Source organism: Neoarius graeffei, chromosome 25, assembly GCF_027579695.1.
Source record: "Neoarius graeffei isolate fNeoGra1 chromosome 25, fNeoGra1.pri, whole genome shotgun sequence".
Taxonomy (NCBI): domain Eukaryota; kingdom Metazoa; phylum Chordata; class Actinopteri; order Siluriformes; family Ariidae; genus Neoarius; species Neoarius graeffei.
The window spans coordinates 25,525,089-25,548,754 of record NC_083593.1 but is presented as its reverse complement, the minus strand read 5'-3'; the positions used below and the strand labels follow the sequence as shown (position 1 = coordinate 25,548,754).

General features: G+C 44.9%; 1 protein-coding gene across 1 annotated transcript in view; it reads right to left on the bottom strand.

Annotated features, from left to right (window-relative positions):
- Positions 1–23,329, bottom strand: part of LOC132873055 (EKC/KEOPS complex subunit LAGE3) — a 65,409-nt gene extending 42,080 nt beyond the window's left edge. The window contains exon 1 of the mRNA XM_060908270.1: positions 22,927–23,329. Within this exon, the coding sequence (XP_060764253.1) occupies positions 22,927–23,099 (173 nt within the window). The 5' untranslated portion in view covers positions 23,100–23,329. The remainder of the gene's footprint in view (positions 1–22,926) is intronic.
- Positions 23,330–23,666: the final 337 nt, after the last annotated feature.

The window sequence follows — 23,666 nt, the reverse complement described above, 5'->3', positions numbered from 1 at the left end:
TTCCTCCGGGTGCTCCGGTTTCCCCCACAGTCCAAAGACATGCAGGTTAGGTTAACTGGTGACTCTAAATTGACCGTAGGTGTGAATGTGAGTGTGAATGGTTGTCTGTGTCTATGTGTCAGCCCTGTGATGACCTGGCGACTTGTCCAGGGTGTACCCCGCCTTTCGCCCATAGTCAGCTGGGTTAGGCTCCAGCTTGCCTGTGACCCTGTAGAACAGGATAAAGCGGCTACAGATAATGAGATGAGACAACTATATACATAAGCATATACACATGTATGAGAGAAAGAGGATATTACATGGTTGCATGAAGATATGTTGCCTCACAGCTCACACCCTCTGGGGTGTCACCAATCCAGGTGCAAAATATGGAGTATGCCAACTGTGTCGATTTGCAAAGGTGAACAGACAGACAACCTTCCTTTAGTAGTATAGTGTGGCAGTGGGGGAGTGGCCAAGCGTCGGTTTGTGAATGGAGGGCAGGGCCAGGGAAGGTGAGTAGCAAAGTCAGTACACCTGTTGTGTCTTAATGTGGTGTGTGTGCACGTTTTGGAGTGATGACGGAGGATAGAAAAGGAGGGTGAGAGTGAAGGAAGGAGATCTCTCCCGACCAGAGCACACGTGTGAGAGTGAGCGAGTAAACGAATGAATGAGAGTAGTAAGCTGAAATGCAAGCATGATATTCAAAAAATAAAGCCTCTGTTATCAGTCCCCGCCTGCTGTGCTTCAGTATTCTACCCACATCAAGAACATAATACAGTGATGCTGAAAGCCGGGACCACTGAAGGGAACCACCCCATGGAGTCCTCCACACTTAAAGACATAATCTATGCGCTCGCTGCCACTCAACAGAGCCAACACCAAGCACTGATTGCCCTCCAGAAGGAGCAGGAACAACAGTTCTAAGCCTTGCTGCTGGCCCAGCAGGAAGATCGCCAGGCGTTCCGGCACCTGCTCGCATTGGCGGGGTCCTCGACTGCTACCGCAGTGGAGCCAGCACACGTCACGCTAAAAACAACAGGGCCGCATGACTATCCAGAAATGTTCATCACCCTCTTTGAGCAAGCGGCCAAAGTGTGGGGGTGACCAACCGAGCAACGTGCAGCCTGCCCATTACCGCTGCTGACGGGAGAGGTGCAGCTCGCCACGCAACAGCTTCCCGCTGTTGCCAACTTGAAGCAAGCCATCCTGCAGCGTGTTGGCTGCTCCCCAGAACAACACCGCCAGCACTTGCACATGTTGACACTGAAGGAAATTAGCCGGCTGTTCGTGTTTGGCCAACAGCTCTGGGACGTCTGCAGGCAGTGGCTAAGGGCGGACAACCACGACGCTGAGGGGATCATCGATGGTGACAATGGAACAGTTCATCACATGCCTTCCGGAAGGAACAGCGGAGTGGATCCAGTGCCACCACCCGGCGTCGCTCAATTAAAGCATCGAGTTGGCGGAGAACCATTTGGCAGCGGTTCTGGCGGCAAGCAGACATTCTACCTCTTCTCTTTTTCTATCTCCTTCCTCACCTCTTCCCGTCCCCACTCCATTCCCCCACCACGGAGACGGGGGCCACCCCGTTCCCCCACCACGGAGGCTCACTGCACCCATGGTGTCCCCCTCCCATCTTCCCCTTGTGTGCCTGTGTCTTCTCCTCTGCAGGTGAGTGACTCTCATATCGCTGGTGCAGAGGTGAAGCCTGGGGCAGTATGCTGGTGCTGCGGGGAACCCGGGCATCTCCAGGGTCAGTGCTCAGCGATGGAGGCGAGAGCTGTGTTCCGGATCCCCGACGTGGCAGAGACCGCACTTCATTAGGCCTGAGCATATCATATACCGGTGAGTATTCAAGGGGACACGTACCACCCACTGGTGGATTCTGGCTGTAATCAGACCTCAATCCACAAAAGCCTGGTGAAAGGTGTGGCACTGGGGAGAGCACAAGGGGTGAAGGTTTTGTGTGCACACGGGGATGTTCACAAATATCTGCTAGTGTCCATCCACATCCTTTTTCGGGGGAAAAGTATAGTATAAAGACAGCAGTTAACCCACGTCTCACCCACCCACTTATTCTGGGAACTAGTTGGCTGGGGTTTAGTGGCTTAATGGAGCATGTAGTAGTGGGCAGGTCCTGCAGTAACATGTCACGGGGGGAACCTGTCTCAGAGCCGTCTATGTCAGCACCACATCAGGGCAATACGAGGATTGAGGAGCAGCCCACCCTTCCTCCTGTTCTCGAGGATTCCCTCAAGGATTTCCCATTAGAACAGATGTAAGACGAGAGCCTGCGTCATGTGTTTGACAAAGTGAGAGTAATTGATGGTCAACTCCTCCAGCCAAATGTGACACCCTCTTTCCTGTACTTCACAATTATTAAAGATAGGGTGTTCCGAGTGGCGCAGGCCACTCAAACTGGCAAACAGATAACCCAGTTGTTAATCTCAAATAGCCGTAGGGAACTCGTATTCCACATGGCTTACTTTAATCCAGTGGCCGGACATTTAGGCTAGAATAAAACACAAGCCCGAATAATGGCCCGGTTCCACTGACCAGGGATTCATGGGGATGCCCATCAGTGGTGTGCGCTGTGCTGCGAATACCAGCTAGTAAATCCAGCAGCCACCCCAAAAGCACCTTTGCACCCTCTTCCTTTAATTGAAACCCCCTTTGAGAGAACTGGCATGGATCTCATTGGGTTATTAGATCGGTCAGGATGGGGATATCACTTTATATTAGTCCTGGTGGACTATGCAACGCAATATCCAGAAGGGTGCCTCTCTGTAATACGGGCATGCAGTATTGCAAAGGCACTCCTCTATGTTATCTCCTGAGTCGGGATTCCCAAAGAAATCCTCACTGACCAAGGTACTGTGTTTATGTCATGCACACTTCGTGAACTGTATGGGTTATTGGGAATTAAATCCATCCGCACCTGTATCCATCACCCACAAACAGATGGCTTGGTCAAATGGTTCAAACAAACACTCAAATTTAATTCAGAAGTTTGTAGGCAAAGATGCATGTAATTGGGATAAATGGCTCAAGCCCCTCTTATTCACAGTACGAGAGAGTCCACAAGCCTCCGTAGTATTTTCCCCATTTTAATTGTTATATGAGCATAAGCCTCACGGCATTTTAGACATGCTGCAGGAAAATTGGGAGGAGGAACCTTCAGCTAGTAAAAATGAAATTCAGTATGCTCTCGATCTGCACGCAAAGCTCCACACCCTCACGCACTTCACCCAGGAGAATTTACGGCAGGCACAAGAATGTCAAGCCCAGCTGTACAACAGGGGCGCGCACCTTAGAGCGTTCACCCCGGGAGATAAAGTACTCGTGTTATTGCCCACTTTGAGCACCAAATTAATTGCCAAGTGGCAAGGGCCCTTTGAGGTCACACAGCGAATCGGGGACATCAACTATGAGGTGAGGTGAAGAGATAGGGGTAGGGCACTACAAATATACCACCTCACCCTGTTAAAACCTTGGAACAAGGGGGTCCCCATGGTGTTGGCATTGGTAGTTCTCAAGAAAGCGGAACTGGGGCCATAGGTAAAAACAAGAATAACTGCTTGAACTGCTCTGATCCCCTGTGGAGACCACCTCTCACCACCCCAACTCACAGAGGTAGCCAGGTTGGCAAATGGAATTTTCTGATGTGTTCTCACCCCTTCCCGGCTGCACCCACCTCATAGAACACCACACACTGAGATGCTCCCAGGGGTGGTGGTGCATAGCTGCCCATACCGCTTGCCTGAAAACACACACACAAAAGTGGCTCAAGACAAACTCAAGGCCATGCTCGGAATGGGAATAATCAAGGAGTCAAACAGTGACTGGGGCAGTCCTGGTCCCCAAGACTAACAGGTCGGTCCAGTTCTGTGTGGACTATAGAAAAGTCAACGCAGTGGTTAAATTGGACACATACTCAATGCCTCGTACTGATGAGTTGCTCGATCGATTAGGTGCTGCTCGCTTTTATTCAACACTGGACTTGTCAAAGAGATATTGGCAGATCCCCTTGACTCTGCTTTCTTGAGAGAAAATGCTGTTTTCCACACCATTCAGATTACACCAATTTGTGACACTTCCTTTCGAGTTATTTGGGGCTCCCGCTACGTTCCAGCAGCTCATAGACAAGATCTTCTGCCCCCATGCCACCTACGCTGTGGCCTACATAGACATAATCATCATTATATATAGCAATAATTGGCCGTGGCACCTGCAACACCTTAAGGCCATCCTGGAGTGCGGGTCTCACAGCTAATCTGAACAAGAGAGCTTTGAGAGCACAATATCCCCTGCTGGCAACTATGCCATAACTCTGGTAAAATGCGACTGACTTGAACGAAATTGCAATATGCGTATTACCAACATATAACAAAGAATACTGTCAAGTTTTGTGAAATTCCTCCAAAAATTGTGAAAGGAGTTGATTTTAGAAGGTGACTACCCTTCCTGGGACGGATGAACAGATGGATGGATGGATGGATGGATGGATGGATGGACGGACATTGCCAAGGCATAATCCTCCTTCTGGCCTTTTGGCCAGTGGGGGATAACAAAGATTGTGAGGGAAGTTGATTTCAGAAAGCAAGCATACCTTGATGAAATTGCCAAAGTACAAGTTTGTTAATAATCAAGGGCATAACTCTGGTAAAATTTGCCCAAATTAAACGCAATTTCAGTATGCATATAACTGTCCTATAATAAAGCTTTTTGCCAAGTTCGGTGAAATTCCTCCACAAACTGTAAGAAGAGTTTATTTCAGAAGAACGTACACCCTCATGAAACTGTCAAAGTACAAGTTATTTAATCAAGAGCCACAACTCTGGTAAAATGCGACCGAATTGAACAAAATAATATGCATACTACTGACATATAACAATGACTTTTGCCAAGTTTGGTGAAATTCCTCCACAAATTGTGAGACGAGTTGATTTCAGAATGAAAACACACTGTCATGAAATTGTGAAAGTATAATTTTGTTAATCAAGGGCTATAACTCTGGTAAAATGTGACCGAATTTAATGAAATTACAACATCCGTACTACTGACATATAACAATGTCTCGTCAAGTTTCATGAAATTCCGCCACAAGTTGTGAGAGGAGTCGATTTCAGAAAGAAAACACTCATGAAATTGTCAAAGTATAATTTTATTAATCAAGGGCTGTAACCAGTGGCGGAACAACTGCACACAAGGCCCCGGGGCAAAACACCAATCAGGCCCCCACCACCACATGGCGAAATTGCAAACAAACAAATTAGAAGGCCTGCAGCATAAAAGCCTACTCAGGCTATATCTAACAAAAAGCAATTTTTAAGAATGTAGCCTTTGGACCTAGCCATGGCAAAATTGCAAACAAACAGAAGGCCTGCGGCAGATAATCAGGCTATATTAGAACAGAACTTGCTTGAAGGTTTTTTTTTTTAATTATTATTATTATTTTATTTTTTATAGGCCTACATAGCCTGTATTTTCCATTCATTTTTTATTATGTTCCAAATAGACACTAAACGCCAACAACAAAAAAAATCCAGCAATCATGAACAATACACCCTCATTGTGTAAGCACGTCTTCAACTACAAAGCCGACACGGAAACCTGCGTTCGTCATTAAGGCTACAGCCACACGACAGCGGCAACGAGATTTTATTAAAAAAAAAATATCGCGTCCACATGGGCAACGGATCAGTAAAATATCAGGTACATATGGCAACGCAACGCTTGCTGAAAACAATGCAATACACATGCCACACCTCTAGGGGCGCTGTAAGACGGTCCCATCGGAAACACCAGAACAATAGAAGAAGTAGACGCATGCACATAAACCCCTTCTTCTACCCGGTATGAAGCACTGTCAGGAACAAACACACAACAAGAAGATGGCTGCGACTACGCGAGGAAATCGTGCCTTCTGTGTGTACAAATTAGTTTTATTAGTGTGCATAGTTTTATATAACTTAATTTTCTTATTGTGTGTGAACATTTTGAAAAGCATTTTTATATAATTTATATAACTTTTTATATTGTGTGTGAACATTTTGAAAAGCAGTCTTATCCAATAAAAAAAAAGAAATTCAAGAAATGGTTCAGTTACTTGTTTATTTAAAAGAAAAGCTATATACAAAAGTGAATGCAATGCAGTGGTTCATACAAAACAGCAAGAGTGCTGCTTGTTCTAGTCATGTGGTTGTGACGTCATCGTAAACAAATCCGTTCTACTTATCCAGACGACTTCGCAACGGCGCCGTTGCCAGATTTTTCCACTCTGTAACCCGTTCTCAAAAAATATCGTTGTGGGGCACCCAAAACGCCGGTGCCATGTGGACGCCAGGCCAAAACGATAAACAATTTTATCAGATTCACCTGAATCCGTTGCCGTGTGGACAGGGCCTAAAAAGGCATTCGACGCGCCTTGCATTCCGCAAAGTCGTTGACTATTTGAAGGATGTTAAGTGCTCTTGCTAGCTCATTCTCAATTGATAAAATGGCCAATCCACAGAGTCTCTCTTGACCCACTGCGCTCCTGAGATAATTTATCAATTTTAATTTGGAGAAAGAGCGCTCTGCTGTCGCAACTGAGACGGGGAGAGTGAGAAAAAGCAAGAAGGCCGTGCACACCTCACTAAATGTAGAAGTTACTGCTGGATGATCTACTACCAGCAACCTGGCCAGGCTAAGCACAGATGTGTGTCTCGCTATCTGCTCCTTGAAACAAGCCCTAAATGACACTAGTTGACCAGGAAAGCTGGAGTCAATATCCCGAATATAGTGATCACACAGTCGACGGGCCACTTTGTATAGCTCCTCGTCCTTGGCATGCTGAAGCGTATTTGGATGAATAGCCTCAAACAAATGAGCAGTCCAATTTAAACTAACAAACCTTTGTGACAGCTGCTGAATGATTATATCAAGGCATGCATAGAACACATTCACCCGAAAAGAATGTTCTGCATCAGAAAGCCAACTGTCTTCGCCACGGTGATCAAAGTGGTGCTTCACTTTTTTCAACCTGGTGGCTACAAATTGCGTTTGACTGCCCCATTTCACAGCCAGTGCCAGAGTGGAAGCCTTTGCCTCATCAAACTGCTCCCTGTACTCCTGTAGAGTTCATACAGCATTCTGCAATAATGCAGACGCTTTGAGAAGATCAATGGTCTTCTCCTGCAGTAACTGAGATGGCATTAGTGCACTCCAAAATCTTTATCTGAAGGCTGATTAAAAATATGAACTGAAATTTAGTAATGGCCTTTTGAAGCGCATCTGCCTCATCTCATTCATTTTCTCGCTTGCAAGTGAGAGCTTTAATGACGTCTCCATATCTGTACTTTAACGTAACAAGCGCATTGTAGCAGGACGACCAGCGGGTTGGGCAGAGGCGTTTCAAGGTTATGTCCCTGCTCTCTGGGCTCAATAAGTCGCCAAGTAATGCCCATCTCTTAACACTGTTGGCAAAAAAGTTGTACAGTTGTTCAACCACATCATAAAACTGTCTAATCTCTGGGATAGTTTTGACAGAATCATTCAGTACCAAATTCAGACAATAAGCCGCACAGTGCACATACAAAGCAAGGGGCTCCCGCTCCGCTATTCTCGCTTGAACACCAGAATAAATTCCGCTCATGTTCGCTGCGCCGTCATAACCTTGTCCACGGCATCTGGAGAGATCCAAGCCATTCCCTTCAATGCAGCTAATAATTTGGCCCTCCAGTTCAGAAGCGGATGCGTTCACAGTTATCTCGAATCCAAGAAAAGCCTCAACTATCCTGATATCTGTAGCAACACCCATTTCGTCTCGATCAATTAAAACACACCTGAAGACCTGGCTCAGACGATCGCGCTTTGCTACGTCTTGAAACCCACAAAGAATCCTGCCAAGTTTTGTGAAATTTCTCAAAAAATTGAGAGAGGAGTTGATTTCAGAAGGTGAGCATCCTTCCCGGGACGGACGTACAGAAATCACCACAACATAATCCCCCTTTGGGCCTTTCGGCCAGCAGGGGATAAAAAGTGTGTGATTGGGTGGGTGGAAGTACAGTATCTGGGTTTCCACTTGGGTCATGGGCAGGTGCATCCCCAAATTGACAAGACTGCAGCGATTGCAGCCTACCCGAGACCCAAGACCAAAAAGGAGGTGAGACAGTTCCTGGGGCTGGCTTCAATCACAGGTTCATACCTAATTATTCAGACGTCACCAGCCCGTTGACTGAGATCACTAAAAAGGGAGCACCAGATCTGGTCCAATGGACGGAGCAGTACCAACAGGCCTTCACCAAGGTAAAAGCTGCACTGTGTGAGGGGGGCCACTTTTACACTCCCTTGACTTCTCTCTCCCTTTTAGGCCCTGTCCACACGGCAATGGATTCAGGTGACTCCGATACAATTGCTTATCGTTTAGGCCTGGCGTCCACACGGCACCGGCGTTTTGGGTGCCCAAAACGCAATCTTTTTGAGAACGGGTTCTAGAGTGGAAAGATCTGGCAACGTTGCCGTTGTGAAGTCGTCTGGATGAGTAGAACGGATTTGTTTACGATGACGTCACAACCACATGACTGTGAGTGCTTCACGCCGGGTAGAAGTTGTGGGTGCAATCAGTTAATTATTGAAATTAAGTGATCAATCTCATTAAATCAGTCTCATTAAATTTTTGAAGGTCAATAATTAAAATGAATCAATCCCATTGAATCGTTTACTTTGACTCATTTGAATTGAATCATACCATAGAATCAGTCTCATTTGAAGTGAATCATTCAGTGAATCGTTCATTGAATCATTTAGTGAATCGTTTAGTGAATTGTTCAATGAATCATTTAGTGAATCGTTCAATGAATCATTTAGTGAATCATACCATTAATCCTGGTGCTTAATAATAAATTACCAAACAGCTAAATTATGGTATATTTCCAAATTATTACAATCACTTACCACATTACATAACTTTTATATGCACCCTTTTGAATTCGAGGGAGATTGGGGACTTCATATATTGTTCACCAACAAGATGAATACACACAGCTTTGATAAATGAATTTATTATAACAACGATAAAAATAATAAATCAATATATACAAGCAGTGAGGTGTGTATATACATGTGTGGTGTGTGTGCATGTATGGCCTAGCTTGTTGCTAGCTAAAACAAAGGAATGTTATCTAAATAGAACAAAGGATTAGCTCTGTTGCTCATGTGTGCTTGTGTGTGCGCGTGTGTGAGAGAGAGAGAAGGACTTGACCATGTGTTTAGCCTCGTGTAGCTAACTACACGTGGTGGAGGCCTAGATTAGCCTTGTGTTGCTAGTGTGTGTTTGTGAAAGGCCCTATGGCCTAGCTAAAGTGTGTTTGTTAGGCCTGGTGAGGCCTACTGAGCACGTGTTGCTAAAGACAAAGGGAAGCTATCTAAAGTGTATCAGGCCTGTTGAGCACGTGTTTTCTCAGTAACAAAGATTCCACACTCATAACATTACCAAACTCACTGAAACCTTGATAAGGTCAAAATGTATGATAAGGAAATTAAAAGGTGTTAGTCAGAGAGGAGCATGCGCAGCCTATCTATTAAACAATTGAGAGAACATAGAACCAAAATAAATCAACACGCTGCGTGTCTAACAGTGTAACAGATAAACCTGGGTTTAAATTCACACTATTTCAAATAAAAGCAAATTCCTAAGACTATCTTAATTATGCCCAAATGCCAAAATCTTACTTAATCCTGCCTTTAGCAAGAAATGAAGAACTATTCGCCGGTGTAGTTTCGGGCCTCGCCGTGGGAGCACGTGAGCCGCTCGTGATGGAGGCGTAGAAAACTTTCGGGTCCAGCGGAGCACTTGGGTGGTTCCCGTGGAAAGCAGAGGATTCTTGGTCCGAACCTCAGCGTTCGTGAGGAAAAGTCTCTGATCAGAATCAGATGCACAGCGCTTTTGAGTTAAAAAGGATTCAATCGCTTCTTAACTTTTAACTGCCTGAGCTGCAGTCATGACGTCACTTCTAACACAAGTAAACCGGTTGTAACTCAGGTTGAGTTTAAAGATCGCGCGACTCTAGAGTTTACCTTTGCCAAGGGTAAGAAAGAAAATCGCGCTGAGTGATGGATCTTGCAAGAAAGAAGACATCTTTTGGGTGGAGAGGATCCCTTTATGCGTCTAGATTCATCGGAAGCCAGACGCGACAGACAAAATGGCAGAGCTTCTGCCTGGACTTATACGCGCATGGCAGACTGACGTAGATGGTCACGCGGAAGTTGCCTGGGAATTGTAGTTCTGACACAAGATGGCGGCATGATACCTACAAAGTGTAACGAATATCACCAGGATATCACCAGGAAAAAGCCTTACAGAGCACTAGTGAGAGTGAAACATGAGCTTGGATATTATTATTATTATTATGTTCAGTGTTAGTTCACAGTAGTAATGCAAGAAGCAGAATAGTGACAGTAATAGTGAAGCAAAAACATGCAATTGTACAAACACTGCAGCTCTACAGCAAAATATTCATTTATGAAATGGTCCGATTCTTAACACCAGTAGTGCCAATGATCTTCTCATTGCGATGCGATGCGAGTTGTCAACAAATCCTATAACTTGGTTCATGAAACGCGCTTACAAAATATTTTCACTGTGAATATTTATTGTGTAATGGTGCAAAGTGAGAGAGAGAGAGAGACTCTGCCCTTAGGGCAGAGTCAATCCCGCCAGCAAAAATAGGGGGAAAAAGGAGCGATCTCACCTCTTCAGATGTTGGTTTTAGTCCTACAGTACATTCCTCAAAAAGGGCGTAGAGGAGCAAATTAATCCATCAACGTGTAGTATTCAATTTATTCCGGACCATTAAAGACGCCGCCTTCCGCGTAGAATCATACGTCATCCTCGCCGCCATATTGGATAGGTCAAAGCGGAGAATAAAGATTCATGCGCTGCCTTAAACTGTACCAACAGGTTTACCGTCCAAACAAGATCACATGGGATTACCTTTCACAGGTGAGAAACAACAAATTAATCCATCAACGTGTAGTATTCAATTTATTCCGAACCATTAAAGATGCCGCCTTACACGTAGAATCATACGTCATCCTCGCCGCTATATTGGAAAGGTCAAAGCGGAGAATAAAGATTAGCTGCGTTTAACTGTACCAACAGGTTTGCCGTCCAAACGAGATCACATGGGATTACCTTTCACAGGTGAGACTGGAAAAATACTTTTCATTGTATTTGGTCATTATAATGTAATTTTACGAACAGATTTTCCTGACTTTGTGGCTAATATGAAGTCTCGCGCATAATAGTTTATGCGCATGCGTCCTTACTTCTTCTATTGTTCTGGTGTCTCCGAAGGGACCGTCTTACAGCGCCCCTAGAGGTTTGGCATGTGTATTGCATCGTTTTCAGCAAGCGTTGCGTTGCCATATGGACCTGATATTTTACTGATCGTTGCCCATTTGGACGCAATATATTTTTAAATAACATCTCGTTGCCGTTGTCGTGTGGATGTAGCCTGAGGCTTTGTTTACATTAGACCGTATCTGTCTCGTTTTCTTCGCGGATGCACTGTCCGTTTACATTAAACCGCCTGGAAACGCCGGGAAACGGGAATCCGCCAGCGTCCACGTATTCAATCCAGATCGTGTCAGCTCCGGTGCTGTGTAAACATTCAGAATACGCGGATACGCTGTGCTGAGCTCTAGCTGGCGTCTCATTGGACAACGTCACTGTGACATCCACCTTCCTGATTCGCTGGCGTTGGTCATGTGACACGACTGCTGAAAAACGGTGCGGACTTCCGCCTTGTATCACCTTTCATTAAAGAGTATAAAAGTATGAAAATACTGCAAATACTGATGCAAATACTGCCCATTGTGTAGTTATGATTGTCTTTAGGCTTGCCATCCTTCCACTTGCAAGTGGTAAGTGATGTGCGCTGGGATCACACACACACAGCGGCTCAGTCCCGAATCACAGCTTGTTCACTTCACTCGCGTGCTCTGTGAGCTGCGCAAGGCCGGAGTGCGCACCCTCCAGAGGGCACTCGCTGTTCAGGGCGGAGTGATTTGGAGCGCAGGATGCCTGCAGAGCCGAGCGTATCCGTGTATTGGTATTGCTGTGTGCACGCAAATCGTGTATTGGTGTTGCTGTGTGCACACTAATCGTTTTAAAAACATTAATCTGATGATCCGCTGATACGGTCTAATGTAAACATGGGCTAAGTGCAGCACCATTGAGAAGGAGTGCCTGGCCATCCAGTAGGCAGTCAATGACATTAATGACTCACATGATGGCAGAGACAGCCAACGACCCACAGATCACCCTAACGACTCTCTAGGCTGCCAACACCGTTCACACCCGGCCCCCAATGACCTACACCTACAGGATGACTCAATGGCCCATATGACCAATGATTCTCCTTAGGGTTGCTTTTGGTCTACCAGAAGATAAATATCTGGAACTCCCCACTAATCAGACAGAACTGAAAAAGCCTTTTGGATGAGATGTGAAACATCTTCAAGAATTTCAGGCAAGTCCAGTTGCCTTCTTTAGCACCTACAGTCTGGGATGGAGATTGACAAACTGTCCCAAAATGTCCTGAGCTTTACATTTCCACTAATGTTATGACTCCAGGATCATAATGTGTACTATTGTTTGTTTACTTTTTATTGTTGCTGTTTTACCTCCCTGCCTGAGGGGGGGTGCTCTTTATATGTTCCTGTTTTTCAGTTGTAGGTGGCAGCAGCTGATTGGACTATGGTTGACTGCGCCGGCTTTAAAATGCTCTCTGGAGATGGTGGCTGTGCTTCACTTTCTCCTGGTTTCTAAAAGGACTGTGTCTTGTGTTGCTCACTGATTAAAATGCTTAAGTTGTAAATATTGTAACTATTTTCCTAAAGCAATCCAAGTAACTATTTTTCTCCTGCTTATGTTAGGAAGTTAGGCAAGATCCCTGTATTTTCTTTCATTTTTTTCTTTGCTGTCCAGGTAAGTTAGGTCATTAAACATGGATTGTTTTGTTTGTTATTTTTGGCCATGCTCACCCTGACACTAACTTACCTTGGCTGAAATAAACAAGTTGTATTTTGGACTGCAATCGACTGTGGCACTGGTTGTGCTTGAGAGCGGGAAAAGGGGAAGTCAATTTTTTTTTTATTTTTATGCTATGCTCAGGTTTCCCGTAGGCCAGGGTGCAACATAAAATCGGGGGATCATCCACTTTTTTTCATGTTTTGTTGAATAAGTGCAGTAGGTGTTTTGGTCTGTTTTTTTACATATAGTCTGGTTGGCAGTTTTTCTGAAGTAGCACTATGGAGTTTGATTTGGACAGTTTTGCAAGAAATCCCACATTACAACTAAATAAATGTAAGAAAGTAGATTTGATGCTCAATGCTAACCTATATGATGAGCAAGTCCCACTAAATATAAGGAAAGCAGATTTGAGACGACAACTGGTTGGGAAGCTGGGGGAGAGGGGTCTGTTTGCGGGCCAAGCTACATCAGAAGGAGTGGGGAAAGCTGATGTGGAGCTCCAAGATCCTGTGCCATCTGTCATGACTGCTCTCGCAGATCCTCTCATTAAGCAGGTGATGTCGGCTGAGGAGCTCCAGCTGACACTCCACATTAAGGAAATGGAGGTGAGAAATCAGGAATTGGAGGTGGAGGCTATGCACCTTAGGGTGAAAGCCTTAAGCTGGAATGGCAGCCTAGTGTTACTTCTCATTCACCTGTCACGCTGCAAACCCTGCACTTTCCCCAAGAAAGCTTCGATGTGAGCAGGCACATCACACTGGTACCACTGTTCAGGGAGTCTGAGGTGGATTCATACTTTAATGCATTTGAGGCAATTGCAGCCACTTTGAACTGGCCGAAGGATATTTGGACTTTATTGCTTCAGTGTAAATTGGTGGGGAAGGCTCAGGAGGTGTGTGCCGCCCTCACAGTTGAACAGAGTTTGGACTATGATGTTGTTAAGACAACTGTGTTCCATGCCTATGAATTAATGCCTGAAGCATATCAACAGAAATTTAGAAACTGTAGAAAAAATCTCAACCAGACTTATGTGGAATTTGTGCATGAGAAAAGTGCACTTTTTGATAAATACCATCATGCCAGTAAAGTCATGGATTTTGCACAACTGTGAGAGCTTGTATTCTTAGAAGAATTTAAAAAGTGTCTGCCAGAACGTATTGCTGGGTTTTAGTCACGTGACTTTTCTTAACAGTTTTACCGGAAGTGAAATAGCTGGTGGTCTAAAGGCTGCCGTAGTGCAAACAATTAGCAATAACTTGGAGTATACTCATAATCTAGAAGCGACTGCTTACTTTAGATATATTCAGAAGATTGCTATGTGCAATGGAATAGACCCCTACAGCCTGGGAAAGAAGGATTTATCATACGATCTCAAAAACCACCACCCTTCAGATGAGTTGCCCGACATCTTGAACTATCTGGTGTTGCAGACATCCTTCTACACTGCAAAACAGATGAAAGCATGGAAGAGTATGGAGACTTACAACTTTTTTGTATGTGGCTGGGTAAGTATTTTTTAAAGCTTTTCATTCATGTCGTCTTTACAATGAAGCGCTGCAAACTGAAGTGTTAAACAACAGTTCGCTTGATCCTCACTTGTGTTCACTCTTGCCTCTCAGGTAAATCATTTACAGGGTTTCTGCAGGCTTGAACAAGTTCAATTTAAGACTTTTTTTTAAGACCATAACAGGTTAAATTTAAGACTTATGCCGCACAAAAAAAAATAAAGAAAATTGGGAGAGCCTGAATTACTTTCAAAATAACAACATTTATCATTCACCAGTGAACTCATTACATCCCTAGGGTGCGCTCTTGCATTAATGAGGAACAGAAACATAACATGAAGTGGAGCATTAGATCATTGACAAACCGACTAAAATGGGGGTATGGGGTGGGGGGTCAGAGAGGGAGAAAGGGATGTTAGGAAAGGGTTTGAAAAAGTTTGAAAACCACTGCATTACGCTAGATCATTAACAAATTGATTAAATGGAGGGAGAGAGAGAGAGAGAGAGAGAGAGCACTACACTGCCGCAGCAGAACGTTTGGGCAATGTTAGAATCGGGAAACATGGCCTGAAAAAGCTCCCCAATCTTGTCATTGCTTTTATGAGTGATGCATTGTCACTGTGTCTAAAATCCACAACACCTTGGCTTTTAAAGCTGCAGTGGAGCCAAAGACATCCCGCAAAATCACTTGAGGATGAGGCATTCGATTCCGTACGGTTTGTGTGTTGTAACGTGACAGTTCGCACGGAGTTAGCTGATACATCGTCTCGAGATGTGCTTGGACCTGACAACGGTGAACAAAATTGAGTGATTGCATGTGATTGTTGCAGACTTTTATGGGCAGCCTGGTGCTTCTCTGCTTTCGCGTGCGATTCCAGTTAGGGATGTTAACCGATGACCGATGGTTGACCGAATCAACGTCAACCGGTTAATTTTTTTTGGTTGTCGGTTAAAAAAAAAATCAATTGTTTTGAAGCTGCCGATTTTGGAGCGGAGAACCTGGAATTCTGTGTTGTAAACGCTTGGGGCATGCCATGCGGTGTAAGGACGACAGCTGACAAATCAGAAACACCCATTCATTCATGTCCCGCCCTCCCGCCCCAGTTGAAGACAGCTGCCACTCGGCGAAAGAAAAGTCTCAGTGTTGAATTACATTTTACTATGATGTTAACCAGGTACGTAACATCAAGGACATTCTTGACTATCAAAGAAACAAGAACACGGCGCATGAATGAAGTCGATGGTTGATTAGTCTGGTGAATATTAATGTCAACGTAATAATAATACACAAGATCTGAACTAAAACCTGGTTACTCACTGATGTTACTTAGCATCAGACAGTTGCTATATTAGCTTAGCGGCTAATCAGCTCAGCTCCAGTTATCCCATTTCCAATGGCTGTGCACAATTAGCAGCCATGTAACCATAATATCAGTAGCTGGAAAACAATTGCAGTATGAGGTCTCTGTGGCTCACTTCGAAGAAAAGTGTCTAGTCCGTAGCAGTATGCTTCAGAGCAACTTCAATACCATGCAGTAATGGCGTGTTGATATTGGTAACAGTGTTATAACATTTGTAGCTAATTAATTAGATTACCCGGCGTTATAACAGCCTTTATTTTAACGCCGTTATTCCCATCACTGAATGTTATGTACTTCTTCTAGCACTTGACTTTATTTTCAACGCCATCATGGCCAACTGAAACTGTCTCTAAGCTGGAGCCATTTGTCCTCCGCTCCAATACAAACCCCTCGACATCAGTGCCGCGTTTGACTAAATGTTTCGCGCTGTAGAAAAGGTAATGTGAGTGGAGGGCTGCGACTGGGACTGAATGTGCGGATGCTCGCGGTTAGATTTAGAATAGATTCTAATAATTCCAATTCTAGAATTTTAAACTCATAGGTTAACCGACTTTAACCGGCTAATGAGGCTCGGTGGTCGGTCAAGATTTTTTTTAGTTTTCGCCATCCCTAATTCCAGTGCCTGTCCACCCAGGGTGCTGAGTTTGAGTGTTCTTTTGCACAATGTGCAGTACGCCTCAAACGGATTGTTTGGTATACGTTTTAACCAGTCTACGAAATCATTGTGTTCAAGCCAGCAGTCGTTAAACTTGCATTTGCCCATTTTGCTACAAACCGTGACAGTCTCCCTCGCTTCTTTTAGGCTCTACTGTCTAAATGCGTGCGTACCATGCCCTGTGCATCACCATGCCAAGCGGGCTAGACGCCGGATTCCACTGTCTCATTTGTAGTTTGCAGCGTAGCCTACTGATACTAAGTAGGCCTAGCCTATATGACTAATTATGAATATCACCAACGCATTTAACAAAAAAAAGCGAATGGGGTAAATGGATGTAAGGATTTAAGACTTCACAAAATTACACTTAAGACCTACAATGCAAAATATGCTCGTATTTTAGACTTTTTAAGGCCTTAAATTAGGATTATCAAATTTTAGACTTAAGACTCCGCGGAAACCCTGTTTACCAAGGTTCCAGACCTTAATTAGCTTATTGAGCTGTGGCTTGTTCAAATTCTTTGTTAGGAAAGGTCAGATGATGCAGATTTCAAAGCTGCATAAATTCTCCGACTCCTCAAACTTGTCCCTAAAATCAACAGCCTCCTCTAATGGCCCTTTTCCACTACCCTTTTTCAGCTCACTTCAGCTCGCTTCAGCCCGACACGGCTCGCGTTTCGACTACCAAAAACCAGCACGACTCAGCTCGTTTCAGCCCTGCTTAGCCCCTAAAACTTGCACCGTTTTGGAGTGGGGCTGAAGCGAGCCAAACCGTGCCGAGTGAGGCTGGGGGCGTGAGCAGACACTCCCCTGCGCACTGATTGGTGAGGAGGCGTGTCCTCACATGCCCACACACGCCCCGCGAGCGCGCTGGGATCTGTAAACACCGCAAACCCGGAAGAAGAATAATTACGAATTACGAGAATTTCTGAAGCCTTATGCGCCTCGCCTCATCTATACGCTCTTGCCAGCATCTGTTGGCGTTGTCGGTGACAACAAGCCACAGCACCAAGACCAGCAACACTAACGACTCCATGTCCTCCATGTTTATTGTTTACTATTCGGGTCGTGAGACTACCGCTTAAAAGCTCACTGAATCAGTGACAGACAGAGCATCGTGGACGAGTTCGCGGAGCGCAAGGCTCGTCGTATGCCCTTCAAATAATGCACGCAGTAGGCTATTGATGTTTTATTATGAGCCATGTACAGTATGTCGCCTAATGTTTTTTTGTTTCTGAGTTACATGTTCGTTTGAAGGACTTAATGTACAAAATAACATAGTTGCACCCCGTAGTGTTGAAATTGGTAAACACAGTGCATTCAGTGAGGTTTGCACCGCCCTCCTTTTATTTCTGACTCTTCCTGTCACCGTTGCAACCTCTGAGCGCTCATTCGTATGCCCTTCAAATAATGTGCGCAGTATAGGCTATTGATGTTTTATTATGAGCCATGTACAGTATCCTAATGTTTTTTGTTTCTGAGTTACATGTTCGTTTGAAGGACTTGATGTACTAAATAACATAGTTGCACCCGGTAGTGTTGAAATTGGTAAACACCGCAGTTGCGGACATTTTGTAGCCTAAAATGATGTTATGATAAGCTTTAATAAAGGGCCCGGTCATTTGCCCCGCCCCCGGCCCGGCTCTGACTTGTTCCGCCACTGTCACTGATGTCACTGTTTGCGCTGCTTAACGACATCACGTGACGTCCACCCACTTTCGCTAACTCCACCCAATGTGTCCACCCACTTCCAGCCAGCACGGTTCAGCGCGGTTGTAGTCGAAATGCAACTCCAACAGCCCCGCTCAGCTCGACTCAGCTCGACTCAGCACGGCACGGCTCAGCCGCGTTTGTAGTGGAAAAGCGGCATAAGCAACTCCCTCGCATTCTGAATAATAAAATAATTGATGCTCACAAAGCAGGAGAAAGCTACAAGAACATAAAGTGTTTTCAGGTAGCTGTTTCCTCAGACTGTAACGTTATTAAGAAATGGCAGTTAACAGAAACAGTGGAGATCGAGGTGAGGTCTGGAAGATGAAGAAAATTTTCTGAAAGAACTTCTCGTTGGATTACTAGAAAGGCAAATAAAAAAACCCTGTTTGACTGCAAAGGACCTTCAGAAAGATTTAGCAGACCCTGAAGTGGTGGTGCACTGTTCTACTATGCAGCGACACCTGAACAAATATGACCTTCATGGGAGAGTCATCAGAAGAAAACCTTTCCTGCATCCTAGCCACAAAATTCAGCATATGAAGTTTGCAAATGAACATCTAAATAAGCCTGATGCATTTTGGAAACAAGTCCTGTGGACTGATGAAATCAGAATAGAACTTTTTGGCCACAATGTGCAAAGTTATGTTTGGAGAAAAAAGGGTGCCAAATTCCAGGAAAAGAACATCTCTCCAACTCTGAAGCATGGGTGTGGATCGATCATGCTTTGAGGTTGTGTTGCAGCCAGTGGCACAGAGCACATTTCATTGGTCGAGGGAAGCATGGATTCGAATAAATACCAGCAAATTCTGGAAGCAAACATCACACCATCTGTAAAAAAGTTGAAGTTAAAAAGAGGATGGGTCCTACAATAAGACGATGATCCAAAACACACCTCAAAATCTACAATGGAATACCTCAAGAGGCACAAGCTGAAGGTTTTGCCATGGCCCTCACAGTCCCCTGACCTAAACATCATTGAAAATCTTTGGATAGATCTCAAAAGAACAGCACATGCAAGACAGCCCAAGAAACTTGTAGAACTGGAAGCCTTTTGCAAGGACGAATGTGTGAAAATCCCCAAATAAGAACTGAAAGATTATTAGCTGGCTACAAAAAGCGTTTACAAGCTGTGATACTTGCCAAATGGGGTGTTACTAGGTACTAACCATGCAGGGTACCCAAACTTTTGCTTCAGGCCCTTTTCCTTTTTTGCCATTTTGAAAATGTAAAGGAAGAAAATAAATTGTTTTTGCTTAAAACATAAAGGGGATGAATCATCTTTAACTTTATGCTTTTTGGAGATCATTTAATCTTCAACTTGCTTAACTGTTCACAGCAACAGCAATTTTGACCAGGGGTGCCCAAATTTTTGCATACCACTGTATCATCACGCTTCTCACCAGCAAGGCCAGGGAGTGGGGGACAGCGGTCTGGGATGCCGATGTTCCCTTTTGCTCCTGTTTCAAAGATTTCTCCGAAGAGATGAGGCTGTTTTCTGTCTGGCCGGAAGGCGGCTAGGAGCTGCGGGGTCCCGGTCTACCTCGGACTACGCCATCAAGTTCCGGACGATGGCGGTATCGTGTGGTTGGAACGAGAGTGCCTTGGTCGACGCGTTCCTGCATGGCTTGTCCGACACCATTAAGGATGAGCTAGTATCGCGGGAACTGCCGTCGGACCTCTCCAGTTTCATGGACCTCGCCAACCGCATCGACGCCCGGATCCAGCAATGGAGGAGAGAGAAGGCCCGCCCCAGCTTCACCTCCTTGCCACCTCCCGCCCTCGTCCATCAAACCCATGCAGGTAGACCAGGTATGGGTGTCGGCGGAGAAACGACAACACTAGCGGAGCATAGGGGCCTGCTTCTACTGCGGTCAGCGAGGACACATCTGCTGAGCCTGCCCACTAATGCCGCTTTTCCACTACAAACGCGGCTGAGCCGTGCCGTGCTGAGTCGAGCTGAGCGGGGCTATTGAAGTTGCATTTCGACTACAACCGCGCTGAACCGTGCTGGCTGGAAGTGGGTGGACACATTGGGTGGAGTTAGCGAAAGTGGGTGGACGTCACGTGATGTCGTTAAGCAGCGCAAACAGTGACATCAGTGACAGTGGCGGAACAAGTCAGAGCCGGGCCGGGGGCGGGGCAAATGACCGGGCCCTTTATTAAAGCTTATCATAACATCATTTTAGGCTACAAAATGTCCGCAACTGCGGTGTTTACCAATTTCAACACTACCGGGTGCAACTATATGTTATTTAGTACATCAAGTCCTTCAAACGAACATGTAACTCAGAAACAAAAAACATTAGGATACTGTACATGGCTCATAATAAAACATCAATAGCCTATACTGCGCACATTATTTGAAGGGCATACGAATGAGCGCTCAGAGGTTGCAACGGTGACAGGAAGAGTCAGAAATAAAAGGAGGGCGGTGCAAACCTCACTGAATGCACTGTGTTTACCAATTTCAACACTACGGGGTGCAACTATGTTATTTTGTACATTAAGTCCTTCAAACGAACATGTAACTCAGAAACAAAAAAACATTAGGCGACATACTGTACATGGCTCATAATAAAACATCAACAGCCTACTGCGCGCATTATTTGAAGGGCATACGACGAGCCTTGCGCTCCGCGAACTCGTCCACGATGCTCTGTGTCACTGATTCAGTGAGCTTTTAAGCGGTAGTCTCACGACCCGAATAGTAAACAATAAACATGGAGGACATGGAGTCGTTAGTGTTGCTGGTCTTGGTGCTGTGGCTTGTTGTCACCGACAACGCCAACAGATACTGGCAAGAGCGTATAGATGAGGCGAGGCGCATAAGGCTTCAGAAATTCTCGTAATTCGTAATTATTCTTCTTCCGGGTTTGCGGTGTTTACAGATCCCAGCGCGCTCGCGGGGCGTGTGTGGGCGTGTGAGGACACGCCTCCTCACCAATTAGTGCACAGGGGAGTGTCTGCTCACGCCTCCAGCCTCACTCGGCACGGCTTGGCTCGCTTCAGCCCCACTCCAAAACGGTGCGAGTTTTAGGGGCTAAGCAGGGCTGAAACGAGCTGAGTCGTGCTGGTTTTTGGTAGTCGAAACGCGAGCCGTGTCGGGCTGAAGTGAGCTGAAGTGAGCTGAAAAAGGGTAGTGGAAAAGGGCCATAAAAGGACGAGCCCACCAGTGAATCGAGGGGCCTTGGTGGGCAACGCTCTAAGCCAGCCCCCCCTGCTGATCGTCCATTACTCCCGGTCATCATCATCCATGACAACCAACATCACTATCTCCAGGCCCTCGTCAACTCCGGGGCGGACAGGAACCTGATCTGCTCCGCCACCGCCAAGCGTCTGAGAATCCCACTACTTGCCCTCGATGTCCTGACACTCAATGGCACCGGCTTGACCACCATCACCCACCTTACCGCCCCGCTCACCCTGAGGATTTCCGGTAACCACTCAGAAACCATCCGAATCCACATCATGACTGACCCCCAAGTATCCATCATCCTAGGATTACCCTGGTTAACGCAGCACAACCCCCACCTTAACTGGGCCAACAACACCATCCTCGGCTGGAGCCAGTCCTGCCTAGCTTCCTGCCTGAACTCCTCTCTGCCTCCCGCCAAACCACCACAGCCTTCAGCTAGCGAGTTTCCCCAACCTCTCTCATGTGCTTCCGGAATATCTGGACTTAAGACTCGTGTACGTCTGTCTGGAGTCTCATCATATTGCTCCTGTGGAGGACTGCCCCATATGGACAGTTGAAAGTCGCACTTGGAAGATGGCTCTGGACACTTACAGTAGTACATTTTATGTCTGAGGACTACAGTTGATTTTGCTAACTTTAGGACTGCAGTCGCCATGAACGGTTTTGCACTCAAGTTTCCATCAATGAACAGTTTATAACATCAACAAAAGAGACTTCATGTTAAAACTATAATTTTCCTGTTTTCACAGTTATACTTTGTGACTCAAAAGGCCACAGTTGTAGAAGCGAGTTATTTATAATCATGCTCTCTATTAATCACCCAAATGAGGGTGGGTTCCCTTTTGAGTCTGGTTCCTCTCGAGGTTTCTTCCTCATGTCCTCAGTTTTTCCTTGCCACCGTTGCCACAGGCTTGCTCAGTGGGGATAAATTAGGGATAAAATTAGTTCATGTTTAAAGCCTTTAATTTTCTGTAAAGCTGCTTGGCGACAATGTCTATATAGTTAAAAGCGCTATACAAATAAACTTGACCTGACTTTTAACAAACCAGAAAATAAAAAGTAATTATTTAGATTTAGCCTACATTTTCATGTAACAGTTTTACAAAGGTCTTTATTAAAACTGCTAAGAGTGGTTAACAAATATGTTCATTAGTAAAATGATATTGTATTTTCGTATACATCGCATTTTGTCCAACGTAATGAAAGAAAGGATCATGCAATAACAAAATAAGCAATATACTTTATTGGTAATCTTTTTAAATGGAGTAAAATATTCCTTTTTAAATCTGTTTCATTGGTGTTTTTAAAAACTGTTACGTAAATGTGATTTAAAATAAAAATCAATTCCCAAAATATAAAAATGATGAGTTAGGAGTCACTGATTCGTTTTGCTCAAACGATTCAATAGACCCGGACCATAACTAGACTAGTTGTTACCTCACAGAATGAGTTTGCGGCGCCATACTCAATCCCAAAACATAATATTGAAAGGATACAATTCGAAATGGTTGTTGGACATGCTCTCTCTCACGCAAGCCGCAATGATTAAGTATAAAGTCCTCGTTGTCTTCCACAGAAACAGAGGCGTCCTTAAAAAGTAGCGATCACAATCTTCGCAGTTTTCCCACTGACAAAACCGTAACGGCCAACGAGAGGTAGCATGGGTCATGTGAGCCAATGGTATGAGTCCTCCGACGTCATCCAACAATCTAAAGTTTACACACTGAGCTAGAGCTCAGTGAGTTTACGACAGTAAACTTCTGGTATAGCGGAGCAGATAGACACGACATAACTTCAATATATTTTATAGCTAGCTAGCTTATAGGTTGGTTGGTGTCAAAATCGAATTGAAGAACTGGCACTTAATGCAGGATAATGTAAATGTTTATTATGATACTTTTTGTGTATATGGTAGACTACACCGTAGATACCTAGGCCGCGTTCCAATACTCTTTGTTGCTTAGAAAGGTTCCTAACTGAGCGAAATGACCCGGAAGTATTGAAGTGGCAGCCATGATAAGAGCTGTTCAAAGTTGCTAAATGGTAAAGAAAGGGTTCCCTGTGTCCGAAATCGCTCACTCGTTCACTATTCCCTATCTAGGGAATTACTATATAGAGGACTATATAGTGAGCTCATTGCTAAAATGAAAAACGTTTTCGGACACTAGTCCGTCGCGCTAGTATTTACGTCATTACTGTCGCACAATTAAAACGTACCAGATCAACCGGCTGGTGG